Source organism: Anas acuta, chromosome 3 (assembly GCF_963932015.1).
Source record: "Anas acuta chromosome 3, bAnaAcu1.1, whole genome shotgun sequence".
In the NCBI taxonomy this organism is placed as follows: domain Eukaryota; kingdom Metazoa; phylum Chordata; class Aves; order Anseriformes; family Anatidae; genus Anas; species Anas acuta.
In genome coordinates this window covers 55,117,426-55,131,530 of record NC_088981.1, presented here as the reverse complement: position 1 = coordinate 55,131,530, position 14,105 = coordinate 55,117,426, and the positions used below count along the sequence as shown (strand labels likewise).

At 38.3% G+C, this 14,105-nt stretch overlaps 1 protein-coding gene across 6 annotated transcripts in view; it reads right to left on the bottom strand.

Annotated features, from left to right (window-relative positions):
* Positions 1-14,105, bottom strand: part of TULP4 (TUB like protein 4) — a 155,726-nt gene that overhangs the window by 32,064 nt on the left and 109,557 nt on the right. For all 6 annotated transcript variants that reach the window (XM_068677203.1, XM_068677202.1, XM_068677200.1 and 3 more), the window contains 3 exons: positions 7,904-8,084; positions 5,222-5,356; positions 1,136-1,302 (listed from right to left, as the gene is read on the bottom strand). In XM_068677203.1, the coding sequence (XP_068533304.1) occupies positions 1,136-1,302; positions 5,222-5,356; positions 7,904-8,084 (483 nt within the window). The remainder of the gene's footprint in view (positions 1-1,135; positions 1,303-5,221; positions 5,357-7,903; positions 8,085-14,105) is intronic.

Sequence of the window (14,105 nt, the reverse complement as noted above, 5' to 3'; positions counted from 1 at the left end):
ACTGGTATAAATATGTTTTCTCCAGAAGTGATCCACTGAGGATAGTGCTGTGCTACTTTGCTTAAAGGGCTACATTTACGACAACAAAACTGTGTGCATGTGTCTTTTAGATACCTAAACCAGCATTAGGTATCTCCGCACATATTCAGGTTAGCTTTAGACAACATTATTTTATACACTATAGAACTAAAGAATTCTATCTAAATTAGAGCACTAGTACTAATAAGCACAGATTAATGCCAAACGTAAGTAAACACAAAAGCTCAGCAGCTGGTTTACTGTGTCATCCTTTTGTATCCATCTTGGATCACGGTACTGAAAAGGAAACAGTAATAGATGGTAGCATCATCAATCATAATTAAGTAAATATATCTAACATTTTTGCCACTTCTGGATTTCAAAGTTATTATAAATTATATTGCACTAGTAACAGTCAGAAATTGGGATGGAGTCATCTCTATTCTGAAAAAAAAAAAAAGAAATAAACTATAGAATGATGTTCAGCTGTGTTCTGAAGTATCAGTGAAAACTTATGAAGCATGTTGTGCTCCTGAGCAACACATGTCTTGACATTTGTTTGTCAAGTAACATGACCAAGGTTACAGTAAAAATCTGTACAGTAAGTGGGAGACAAGACTGCTTAATTCATCCTTCTCCATCTGATGCCGTAACAGGTAAAACATTGCATCAGATCAACTGATTATACATTAGAAAATTATAGCACTAACAGAGAGAATAACCTTGTGGTACTGATAGTGGACTTGGAATATTTTAGTCCAGTTCTTGGCACTGCTACAGCATTAAGCAAGTTATCTAGATTTTTGTCCTCACCCATTTACCTGTGAAATAACTGAATTTCCCTTTTCTATCTTGTCCACTCATTGCCCGATGGTTTTAGGAAACAGAATGTTTCTTATTTCGTATCGCACAATACCTAGCCATAGAATCAGATGTACTCTTGGATATCTACTGTAATACAAATGATTATTTACAGTGTTTTTATATATCTATTGTATTTATCAATTCACTGAGGACATTTTGCAATCCTTTTCATATTGCAGGTCTACACCTAAAAGCCAATGTGGAAAAATCAAGTCAGCAAAGCATTAAGAACTGACTTAAAAATACCTCCTACCTGCACAGGTGTCTCCAGAGTGTAGATATGTTCCCCGCGCACGTTGTAGAACTTGACAAGCGCGCTTTTCAACAGGGAGCCATTGCTAAGTTCAACAAGCTGACACTGCTTCTCCATCCCTGCTACTGCAAGTAGGTCTCCTTGCGTACACCACTGGACCACCACATCTGAAAGAGCAAAGATAGTTTGCAGTAACCAATTATTAGAATCAATAGGAACAGTGTTTCCAGAGGCACAACAGTGATTTGAGAATCTAAATCATACTCACAGAGATTACTTAAAAACCTACATATTTTCATCAAAATAGTAGCAAATACAATGTATATGCAATTCTGAGAATGCCTCTTCCTTTTTATTTTGTGGATTGCAAAAAAAGTGTAAAAACCCACTAACTTCTCTATCTCTATAGTGAGTATAGAATGTAAATTAGCTGTTGTTCCTAAATACGTTAAGTACAAGAATTTATTTGTGATATTAAAACTGGTGTGGAAGATACAATGTGTACAACCTTGGGCTAAATAAGTGAAATCAACTTAATGCCCAGATAAATAACCTCAGTGACTAAGGGAGCAGCAAAAACTATTTGTGTGGAGATGCCTACAGTGCTAAAAAGCAGCATATGTGGCAACGCTTCATACCCCCACTCTTTGTGAATTTAACTTTTAATATAACCCAAGATTTGTAACATCAAACTTGAAAGACTTGGATTTTTGTCCTTAAATTCATATGGCCTCCAAGTCATAGCTTTTCATTTGACATGACTTCTGGAAAGCTACTCCTTTGTCTAGCAGAAGTTTGCCAGAAGCACACAGGGATTGCTTAGTCTCTCATACACATGGATATGAATATACATATCAGTTACTTCTCCTACAGGCACCTCATAATGAGGAACGCCCACAGCTTAATTTGGGGATGCTAATTTCAAACCTTTATATCCTCCAGCTCGTTGTCACACTTCAACAAGAGCACCAAAACAGTACTTTGTGTTTCTGCTTGTGTTTCAAAGGCAGATTTGCATGTGCAAGGAATACTGAGCTAGTCTTTAAACCTTTTTAATCTTAAACCAGAGGTGAAAGGCAGCTATTTTATACTGAGACAAAGTGATGGTAAAGACAAAACTTTTGTGCTCTGGGATGCTCAATCTGCCAAGAACCTTTTGAAGACACTTGTGGGCGAGAAGCTGTCTTCAAATGAAGAAGCAGGAGAGAAATAAGAGTTGGCAGGAAGGATCTCAAAATTGTTTCAAGTTGTCAACTTGTCATTTTCAGGGACTTTTATGTGCAATTTAAAATGGTTTTGTATTATTTCAACTTTCTGATATTTCTCATGGGAATTATGATTCTGTATGTATCAGAAGCAAGACACAGGTTTCTCAAGATAATTTTTTCAGAGCTAGGCATTGTATGCTTTTTCTCTTGGTCGTCGGCCCTCTAAGTAATCTACAATGGGATTTAATCCATCTTTCTCAGAGTTTGATGATAGTTATTTTAGAAATCAGTGGGGCAAGCAGATCAACTTCACTTGTGATAATGAGCTTTACAACACTCACTTAACTACCAAAGTGAAACAAGAACCTCATTTGGCTAGCTGTCTTCAAGTAAAACTTCCCATTGATCCCCATACCAAGAGAAAGAGGAGTGATTATTGTGTCCACCAATTTTCTTTCTCGCTCTCCAAACTCCTAGAGCAAGGCTGCTGCAATGGCAGAGAAGAACCAGATGTGGTCCACAGCATCCCCCTGGGACGGAGTGACTCCACAGCATGTTGTACCACCAACGGGGTCTTAGGCTTTTTAACCTTGAGATAAAATAGCTCAGCTCATAACCAGGTCTCAGTGCAAGCGCAGAGGTTAGAAATGAGGCAGAGATTTCATCTAGGGTACTGATCTGCAAATGAATCAGCGGATCACAGTCATCCCCCAAAGCTAGTTGCCAACCATCACAGGAGTGAATATTAACAAACCTTTAACAGAGAGCACTCCAAATGTGCAGTAGCTCTGCAAGTAGCAGTTGCAGCTAACTAGTACACCTAGTTGATGTATTTCAGTAGGTAGCACTGAGAATCACTGAGTTAAAAAGTATGAAAAAAGAAAGCATACAGCTGAACAGTTCAGGACCTCTGCTAGAATAGACAAAACTTCCAGGAGTGTTTAAGCTGGATGAAGCAAAGAAGTTGCATTTGGGTAATCAAATTCTCATCCAACAGCAAAAGCTTTCATACAACAATTTAATGTGAATATTGCCAGTCAAATGACAGCTATGCAAAGCTAGTAGAAGGTCAAAAATATATTGGTATTGCATGAAAGAGTTTTATAGTTGCCTGCTTTAAAAATACATTTAGTAGCCTACAACAGCCCATAAAGACAAGGGCATCTGCTACAGAGACCACAATGCAATACTTGCACATTGCAGACAGAAACACGTGAATTGACTCACATACAACACTGAAGATCATTCACTCTTAGCTGAGCTCCAAGTGGCTGGAGAGGATGGAGGCCCTGTGCTGGGTGGGTTGCACATTCTTACATGTGATAATAACCAGCAAAATGACAGTTGCTTGACAACATTTTTGATAAGAAGGTACAGAAAATCTGTGTATCCATATAACAACTATATGTAAAATGCTTTTCATCATGCAGTGGTTAACTTCAAAACAAGACAGTGACATCTCAATCACCTTTCTCTCCCTCTGTCTCACACGTGCTGCCTATCCAACAAGATGTTGCACGTTCTTCCTCTACTGATGTCAATGATGCAGTCAAGTTTACAGACCATAAAAATATTTCTACTGCAGCTTGCGCACTAATATTTTGCTAGTGGAACGTGATGTAATTAAGGGATCTTTTTCCATTAGTGAAACAAGACAGACATCCACAGCAAGTAGGATCCCTACAACTCTAAACAGTGAGCAAGTTTCTCCTACTGCTTCCAGCCAGAAGCACAGACTAGATGCCAACTCAAAGCTGTTTACCCGATTTACTATAATTCTACAGTGATGCTGGGCACACAGGTGGATATCATAAGAGCTTCTCCACATGGGTTCCGATTTTCCCAGACTTTAAGCAGCCCTTCTAGCTGAAGAAGTTTTCTGGATCATAGGGTTGTCTCATAAAGCTACTTTTTGCCAGCCACATGCTTCTTGTGTTGGGACAGATGGAAGTAGGAGTGGGGCAAAATTCTCAAAGGTGACTTTTTACCTCCTAAGACTCCCCTGCACAGCTGATCACCCAAAAACAACTGTGCTGGAATTAGAATAACTTTTTAACAATACTGTACAATTACGGAAAAGCTAAGGGTTTGCTTTGACAGTTTAGATTTCCCTTTTTTTTTTTTGCATCTAATATAAAACTGATTTACTTGTAGAGACCAAAAAGAATCAATGGAGCCCATATTTATGTATTCACTTATGTGCCTTAGTGAATTAAAATTTCTCTGCAGGCAAAACACTATAAATTTTACTGAGGGTGCTGGCAAGGTAAGGGACTCTTTGATAGGTAAGAACAGTAAAGATTTCAATGCAAATTAAAGATTTGACATGGAATGCTGATTTTACAAACATTCACACATCACTTAGCAAGATGTTATAGTAATAATCAGTGGAATTTTCCTTCTTTCAGCATAACTTGCCTCTTTGTAATCGATAATTTCAGGAAGTTTCCAAAATTTGTAAGACATTCAAAAGAGTATTGTGATTCATACCTGGTTACTAAAAGCATGGGAAGAGACATTGTGAATTAAAAATATAAACAAAGTGTTATATAAGAGGGCCATTCACACAAGCAAGCGTTAACTTAATAGCACATTCAGCTAAAAAAAGACAAACAGATCAATTTGCTCTAGAAAGCTCCCATAAAAACAAAATCTCAAAAATTTAAACATTTTTCCAAATACAAAAAGATCTATTAACCAAGCACTGCTCTTTCACCAGCAGGTGTCAGTGCTGATAACGGCAACACCAGCAGCTGAGCTCTGGGTGATAAGAGCTCCTGGGTTGAGAGATGAACAGAAAACCATAACCTATACACACATAATTAAAAGTGCAAGTAAAACAGAGAATAGAAGGGGGTGAGATGTCTGCCTTTTGTACCTTTCAACCCTGAGCGGATGATAGTAGGAGAGAGGTCATCGTAATTGTTCATTAAACTGATGTCTCCAGACGTGAAGCTGACGGTCAGTAGTGGCTTGGTGTTCTGCACCGGGACTGGATATGCGGCTGGACCATCTGCAAAAACAAGGCTCAGGAGTGAGCGAAAAGTGAACCACCAAAGTAATTACATTCGGGTTGAGAAACACTGTAATTAAGCTTGTCCTCATCAGGAATGGTTCCAAGCCTCAAACTCTACCTGCTTATTTCTGTAATGTCTGTAAGCAACAGCAAAGCAGGTGCAGTTAGTCAGTTTGTCTGTTTTTGTGAAACCCCAACATTTTTTTCTTTTTGCATTTTCACTACAGTAAATCCAAAGGGATTTATGGATCTTCTGTTACACTGCATAAAGGTGGTTTTCTATATTTTTTCATTGTGAGCTTACCAAATTGAAAGCTGGTGCTTTGGAAGGTTTCCTTGGACCCAAAGTTGAAAGACAGCATAATAAACAGTATAATCACTCTAAAAGCTACTTGTTACACAAATTTTCTGCTTGGACAAGTGCTGGGGACTCCTGGAGTCACTAGAGACTTTGTAAGAGCTTCTAAGAGAACACACTGACCTTTCACAAATTACTGTATTTTAAATGTTAAGAGCTAGGCAGCAGCATAAAAAATTGCATGCCATCCTTCACAACAGGATCCAATGTGCTCAAAGGTGGAGACGAGCTCAAATGGAAAACTTCACTTTCCAAACTATTTCTAGAAAGTCTCTGCTCCTCTGAGCTTACTTTTCAGCATTCACCAAAATTCATTTGTTCAAATACTTAATGACCAGTATCACCATCTGCAGCATTCACTATTTAACTCATTTTTTTTGACAAACTTTGACAGGAGATGCTGCTGGCCCCTGATAAAGTGCTCACAAGGCCTGACCAGCACCTTTTCAGTCATCAAAAATAGCACAGACACTTAAAAGTAATATTGCTTCCTGAACTTGCAAAAGAGATGATCAAAAAGCACTTCAGAGAATGGTATCTAGTAATTAGCAGCTCCGTGTGTGTATATAGTTTGGTAAGAAAAAAACATCAAACTTGCAGTCCTTCCTACACTTCTGTGTGAGTCAAAGGCTTGTCACCTTTGAGAGGTTTATGCTGCATCTGCTCTAAAGAAAACACATCATGTTTGGGTAATCATTAAAAGTAGACTTGTAGGCTTCTAACGAGTACACCCACCCCCTGACTGACTCAGAAAAAGCTAGCACATTTGGATCATTTAAGTTCTCATCTGTGTACTCTGCAACTTCACCATCCCCCAACTGGATTTTAAAAAAACAATAAAAAGACGATTTAATGTTGTTCCTTGTCTTGCATTAGAAGCTTGCTAGGAAACCTGGAAGTTTGTTTCTTTTCTTCTAAGGTAACAAATCTCACCAGAAGTGAGACATGAAAGCCAAAACAAACCTCAGGCCAAAAGATGTTACATTTTCTTCAGATGATCAGACTCTATCAGTATTTATTAAATACATATGTTTATTATATTGACATACATACAGGTGATTCTGGAAAAGATACATTTTTGGACTGAACCCAGATTAGACCTAAAACTGCAAGAGTTCTCAATTCAGTGGTTCAGATGTGAGATGCACATTCAGAATCATTCATAGCCATTACGTACTCAAATTTTCCATGATTCAGTACAATCACTGATATAATAGCCCTTAATTTAGTTCAGACATCATATACTGGAACACAGACACAGCTTACTTACATCTTATAGAATAATCAACAGCATTTACAAAAAGCATTATTACTATTACTTAGACTGAGAAGGACCGGGATGAAAGGAGTAATGACATATCCTACCCCACAAACCATGTACACCCAGTGGCCTGCTAGGTCTTTGCTATTTACGATTTCCAAATAGTTTAAAATCAAAACATGTCATACAATGAGTTTTATACTTAGGGGTCATGAAGGATTTCTTCCTGACTGCCAAACTGGCAATGTGCTCTGAGGTATGGGAATTAGTAACTGCAGATAGCTCAAGTTATCCTCTTTCTACCACATGTAGTTGAAGGAAATACTTTTATTTCCATTCTTCTCTGAGATTTATTGAGTGCTTTATGTCATGACTATCAAGAATGGGACTATAATTATGAGTATAAACTCTGCTTCACAGGATTCCTTTAAAGATGTAGCACCTTCTGCCGTGTCTAATATGGGTGTCTTTGCACACAAATTGATATAATAATGCATTCAGTTTTGTGACTGTCCTCTGACTATCTCCATACATATGAACCACTGAAATATATCATGTCTGCTTATCAGTGACACCTGATGTGCCCTTATCTAGTGTTTTTCACTTGCCCTCAATAAAAACTTAGAGTTCTGTGCTGTTACCTCATTTGCACAATTGGAGGCAAAGCAGCACAGATGAGGTATGACTCACAGCAAGTCATACAGCAGGGTTACTGGCAGAGCTGGGGATGAACCCACTCTCTCATACCACTATTCTGCGCCATCCCTGACTGTACCTCAACAGGAATGCACTGTCTTTCCTCTTCTACTAGCTTAAAACCATGGCCATCCTGCTGTTACAGTACAATGTGACTTCTCCCTGGTATTCAAGATTTCTTTATGACCACCAGCAAAGCCAAAGCAGAAAGATGTGCAAATAATCCTACCTTGTGGTGGGGAATAGTCATCGGAGTCTGTGTCGCTCTCGCTGCTGTCCTCCACCAGGAAGCTGGGGTAGTTCCAGGACATGCTAAGGATGCCATCTGACTCGTGAAGGAGCACGTGGGCCAGCATTCGGCCATGGCAGTCCATGACGATAACCTGACCATCAGCGGTGCCAAACAGAACCTGAAAATAACAGAATAGCCCCCAGCCCCATCAGAGGTCAGTGACCGGACCCTCCTTTGAATGCATCTTGCAATTAACCTGCTATTCTGGAAATAAATTAAAACCACAGCAGTCAGGGGTTTGAACTGGTGCCATAATAGGACACTGCAACCCATCAAAGATGTACATGAATGAAGACTAAGCAGCAAAATCTAATTTGCTTGGATTGGGAAAAGCCAGAAGTCGTTGGACTTCACATCTCTTGTGCGTAGGCATTAAAAGCAGCTTCCGCTGACTCAGAGACAGCTGACATGGGAGAAAATTTGTGTCCAGTTAGTACCTGTGCAAAGGGTAGTGAGCGATGAGAATCTACAAACTGCCATAATTGTTTATTTTATTACGTATCTCAAAAGAAAACATGCAGGCCTATTTGATATTTCTTGCAAGAGAAGTTGACAGAGGAACAAAAAGTGACAGGGCCTAAGAGGTAAACTCCTAAAATCTGTGAGCAAGTAATGTCTCACAGTGGGATTGATTTTGTTTACTTTAATATGAGCCATTACACTTTATTTGAACTTGGCCATTGCTACCAGTAAAGCAAGCTGGTAGAAGGGCTATCACAGACTCTAAAGTATTCTTGGATTATACAGAAATTTCTAAAATCAGTGGCAGAAATAATGGTATGCTTCGGTTCTAACAAAATCAAAAGACACATCCGACAAAAAATCCTAGCAGAGATTTCAAACAGCTTGTGAGAAACAGAAAGCTGAATAGAGGAGGACAGGTTATTCGATTGATGAGCAGAAAGAAGGTGGGAGAAATGTCTTCCAAAAACAGAGGCAAAAACAGTATGATCACTCAACTGGAAGTAGATTATTACAGCCTAGGAGGAAGGCAATATGTTACATGTTCAGGAAGAGTGAAGAAGAGCTTCCACCCACCATTTCAAATACAAAATGCAAGGCAAGGTGTTTTTTTTCATGCCCTTAAACTGCTCTGTAGGCAATGTGTGCTGACTGAAGTCAGACTGATGGGAACCTACAATTTATCTTTTATGAACGTTTTCTGTCTTGAGGTTTTGAACAAGTTAAGATCCTGTATATTTGATGAATTTTAGAGAAACATCAGGAAATTAGGATTAATAAATCCACCAAATGATAAATGCATTAGCCAAGGCTGTTGCTGCTACCACAGAATTCAAGGCAAATAAGTTTTAAATGAAAATTAAAGGCACTCATCAATTTGAAAACTAGCCAGCATTTAAAAGGAAGCTAAAAGGAAGGTCAAATCTTATACCTGCCCTTCAGTCTACTATGTATTTTGGTTTTACAGTCACCCTTTCACATAACTTGATTTCTCTGTTGCCATGTTAAAGTGTACAAACTGAAGGGCAAATTGTCTATGCATTGGAAAGAAAATGTCTGACGCACAGGTTTTATCATTTCTCTGTGAAGGGATGTGTGGATTTAAGATTCTAACAATTGCATACCCAGATCAAAAATTCATCTAGCCTTATATCTTATCTCTAACAGTGATCAAGTATTTGGAGAAGAATAAAAGAGCAGGATGTACCGAGCAAGCACCTTCCCTGCATACTCATGTAGCTTCAGATAAAAAATACAACCTCTTCTTTGTTTAAAGCCTGCTAACTGGTAATTTCACTGGGTAACCTTTACCTCGTAACGCTATGAGAAATACAGGATAATTTTCCCCTATCTATACTTACATAGAAAGCAATTGTCATTGTTGCTCTTTTGGAAATTTCAGAAAGGAAGTCTGGCTTCAAAGGTCTCGGACAAGAATAAGAAATACTACGTATTTTTCTACAGGTGGTGATCAAGAAACAGAAAGTTGCAAACCAGAGGACGGATTCAATAAGAGGAACTCCGGTGAAGTTATTAACACCTTAAGGAAATCAATGGAGTCATTTCACATGAACGCACACAACCAAAAAAAAACCTGGCTGAAAAAAAAACTGTCTTCCTTAACTGTAATCACAACATGATATGAATATCCTTATGTTAAATAGCTGCTGGGTTGAAACAGCAGGTGACGTTTGTTATGAGCCTCAGACTTCTACTCATAGCTATAAAAGTAAATTAGAATTATAATTAGAATAATTCACTTGGAAAGGACCTACAAAGGCCATCAAGTCCAACTACCTGATCACTCCAGGGCTAACCAGAAGTTAAAGCAGATTATTGAGGGCATCATTCAAATGCCTCTTAAGGACTGACAGTCATGGGGCATCAACCCCGCTAGGTAGCCTGTGCCAGTGTTTGACAACCCTCACTGTAAGGAAGTTTTCCTTTTTATCCAGTCTGAACCTCTTCTGCTCTAGCTGAATTTCATGCCTCTGATAACTGCCCAGTGCTCCAGTGTATCTAGATGCTTCTGCGAGCCCTCTTGCTCTGTGCACCACAAGCAACCACAAGCAACCAGTCACCAGCCAGATGTAGCCCCATTCACTATGACCCGTTGAGCTCTACCACCAAGCCAGTTCATCACTGAGAGTAACATGAACCCATTTATCTCACAGATAGGACTTTCCCTTTATGAGCCCATGTAAGACCGAACATATGTTTGATAAGAACTCAAGCTTTCATTGCACACTCTCTTCCCTTTTGGTCCTTTATTCTAGTCTTCTTCCATTTGCATCATACCATCTATTTTCATCTGTTCAACTGCTTTTTCATCCATAATCAGCGTATAACCACTTTCACTATCTACATTGAGAACTCTCTACAAAATAAACTCTACAAAGCCCAGATCCTACATGTTGTCATTGTTAGATTCTCACACCACTTTTAACCGAGCCTATAGACTAGCTTTTTAGCAGTCTCCTATGAGTTTTTAGAAGTGCAAAATAGCTAGATAGAGGAGGCAAGACTTTCTGTTGTTTCCAAAAATATAAGGTTTCTGTCTCCTAAAATTCTGTAGAAACACTTTCTAATTGGGTAGGAATAAAATGTTAGGAGTCATTACCCAAAGTTTAGTTAGTCTAAAGCTAATTCTTTTGAGTAGCACTGCCCCCAATTCATTTAAAATTATGAACTCATACGTTAATTTCTAACTCAGATCAGAACAGCTGCATGCGGGCATCTTAATTCTTGCACTGGGACCTACATGTAAGATAGCTCTTTAGCAACTTAGAAATGTCAGAGGGTACTTCTTATCTCTTTAGCCAGGCTATAGGTTTCAAGGAGCAGCTTTAAGTTTTCAGGTTATTGTAGCAATACAACCTTTTTGATGAAAGCATTTATCAGGCTGATAGCTCTGCTGGCTGAACTCCTGCTGAAGCTGTATAAATGTCTAATGGTGTTATCATCCATAACATTACCCAGGCTATAAATGCCATACTCAAGCTACGTATGTCAGATGAATAAAGCTCTCTTGACCTTCAGAAGAAAAGGTCAAGCCACAGGGTATACTCGAAAGATTCAATGGAAAAATTAAATGGCTGTATTTTAGCTGCCTACATTCATATTTTTCAGGTATTTACAGATCTATGAAGTCTGAGGGAATGATGGAAAAAGGTAATGAACAAGTCATACTGGTTTGTTAACTCTCAAATACACAAACTAAACAATAATAATAGTAATTAAAAAAAATATTCCAAGTACTTATTATGAAATGGTTCTTTGGCCCTTTGTTCTGTTCTTCTATTTATCTCATCTCCCCTCCTTTCATACTGTTCATTATTTCAACTGTTATTACATGTATTACCACTTGCAGAATTGCGTTTGATGAATAATACAAAATCTGATAATAAAAGACCTTAAATTACATATACATTTAAAGTGTGACTCAGTTACACAACACAAATACAGTTATTTCCTTGCAAAACGTATCAGACATAATGAGTCCTGTCCTGTAGTGAAGCTGTGGCTGATTAAAGGTCATATGGATGCAGGAAGCAAAAGAGGTACCATTTCTAGAGCAGTCTCCAATGGTGTCCTGACGCTGTATGCTTTGAAGGGAAAACTGACGGACAGCACTGGGATAATTCATATGACGTTTTCTAAGCATACCGACAGCTGCAAGCTGGGTTAAGTCCAGAGACACAGGTGTCTGGGTTCCTCATGAAACCCATGCCTGTGTTGATTTCTATTTATTATGAAAATTCTGAATATCTGAAAAACACACTTCTCTGAAATCTACTGACCTCTTAGACTGTGAGGTAACCTGTGATGAGTTTCATAAGCTAGTCTTGGTAAATAAAGAGGGGTTTCATCAGTTTTGAAACCATTACCCATGGAATTAACATTCAAGACTGCAATCCCCTTAAAGGCCCAATATTTCAAAAAGTCTTCAGTTTGTAGCCTAAAATGCACCAATTCCTAAAAGACATGGTAATCAAAAGATGGGTTATTCCACTCTGAAGTTATTTTTTTATGAAGAGATGAATATTAGAACAGCCAAGAAGCTAAATAATTCAGCCCAAGAGGAGCAACTCCAACCTGTTTGGTGACTTTGCTGTGCATATCTCTGTTGTGCTCAACTGCTGCTATTCCCATAAAATCTGTTGTGATGCTGCAATGCACCTGGATCAGATTGGTATAAAAGGTTTGGTATAAAAGGTTTGGCAGCACTGAAACGTATGGAGCTGTAACACAGCAGCCAAAGATTTGGTGCACTGAAGGTCCAGCTCAGGAGGCCCTCTACTTCATAACACAACTAGAATTTACTAAAAATGATGTTATTTTAGCACAAAAAAATATTTTGTTGTCATTTAATTTGGTTTAATGTCCATAAAACGAACTCATCAACAGTAAGAATGCTCAAGCTTTATGTTCATTTTAATAAACCACTACAGTAGGAATGGGGCAGATCCCACTATCTTGCCATAGCTGATCATACACAGCAGCTGAGAAAAGTCTATAAATCACAATAATTGAATTAAGTCCATGAAGCTGTGTTGAGTTCTATCTGCAGAAAATCTAGCTGCTGCTCATTCCTACATCATAGCCTGTCCTCATTGCCAAAGAAGCTTTCTGGAACTACAGTCACTTTGACTTTTGTAGTTACTGAGGATAATCCAATCCCATATTTGATAACTTTTATTTGATACAAAATTAATGTATTTGATAACTTGATATCAAGAGTTAAAAGACAGAATTACTTCCAATCTAACGTTTGGGTTGTACAAACTGAATAGTCAATAGTGCTTCAGAAAGATATTGATAAAATAAGATGCTGCCTTCATGATATTTAGTACTAACACTGAAGGTTTCAAATGTTGCTAGTCAAACAAAACTCCCAGGAAATCTGGTCAATCCATATTTGGAACATGTGCCTTCCTTTAGTATCAGGGCAATGACTGATTAAAGTTCACGCTGAAGTCAGGATAGCACTTTTTGAAAGAGAGAGTCCAGTACCGTGACGCTACACGGCCAGAAAAGGAACATCTGCTTTACTTAATGATGGAGCAGGATTAAAAAACAAAAACAAAACAAACAAACAAAAAAACCTTTAACTTTTTAAAAAGAATGTATATTCGACAACTGAGGGAAGCAAAACAATTTCACAGACTCGGCTAATTAAAACAACATTGAAAATGAATATATCCTAATATTATTTGGATATTTTAAAACCAAAATTTTTAGAGAGACACAGGACTTGTTGGTCTCTATCTAGAGGGACTAGTCAAGTGACTTGGTTTAGAAAGGAGTGAGCAAAAGATTATTTGCTGTTCACAACTCCTGGCTCTTCTAGTTCTTTTCTCAATTTTCTCCATTTTCGTTTTAGGAGACAATGACTTACCCTGCACAGAATATTTCAAGCAAGACCACAGCACTGACTAATGTGACAGTACTGTAACAGTTTTGTATTCCTTATCCATTTTGATATGCCCTTAGGGTCTCTGACTGCAGGTACTAATTGAAGTGGGTTCCCAGTAAGACTAAGCGACAGGCAGGTCCCAATTATACTTGCAAGTTTAATTTAGAATCCAGTGCAAGTTGCATTGACAACTTGCATTTCCAGGTATCAGTTGGATAGCGGGACTTGATTAATTTCAAAATAACCCATCCCAGGACCCCT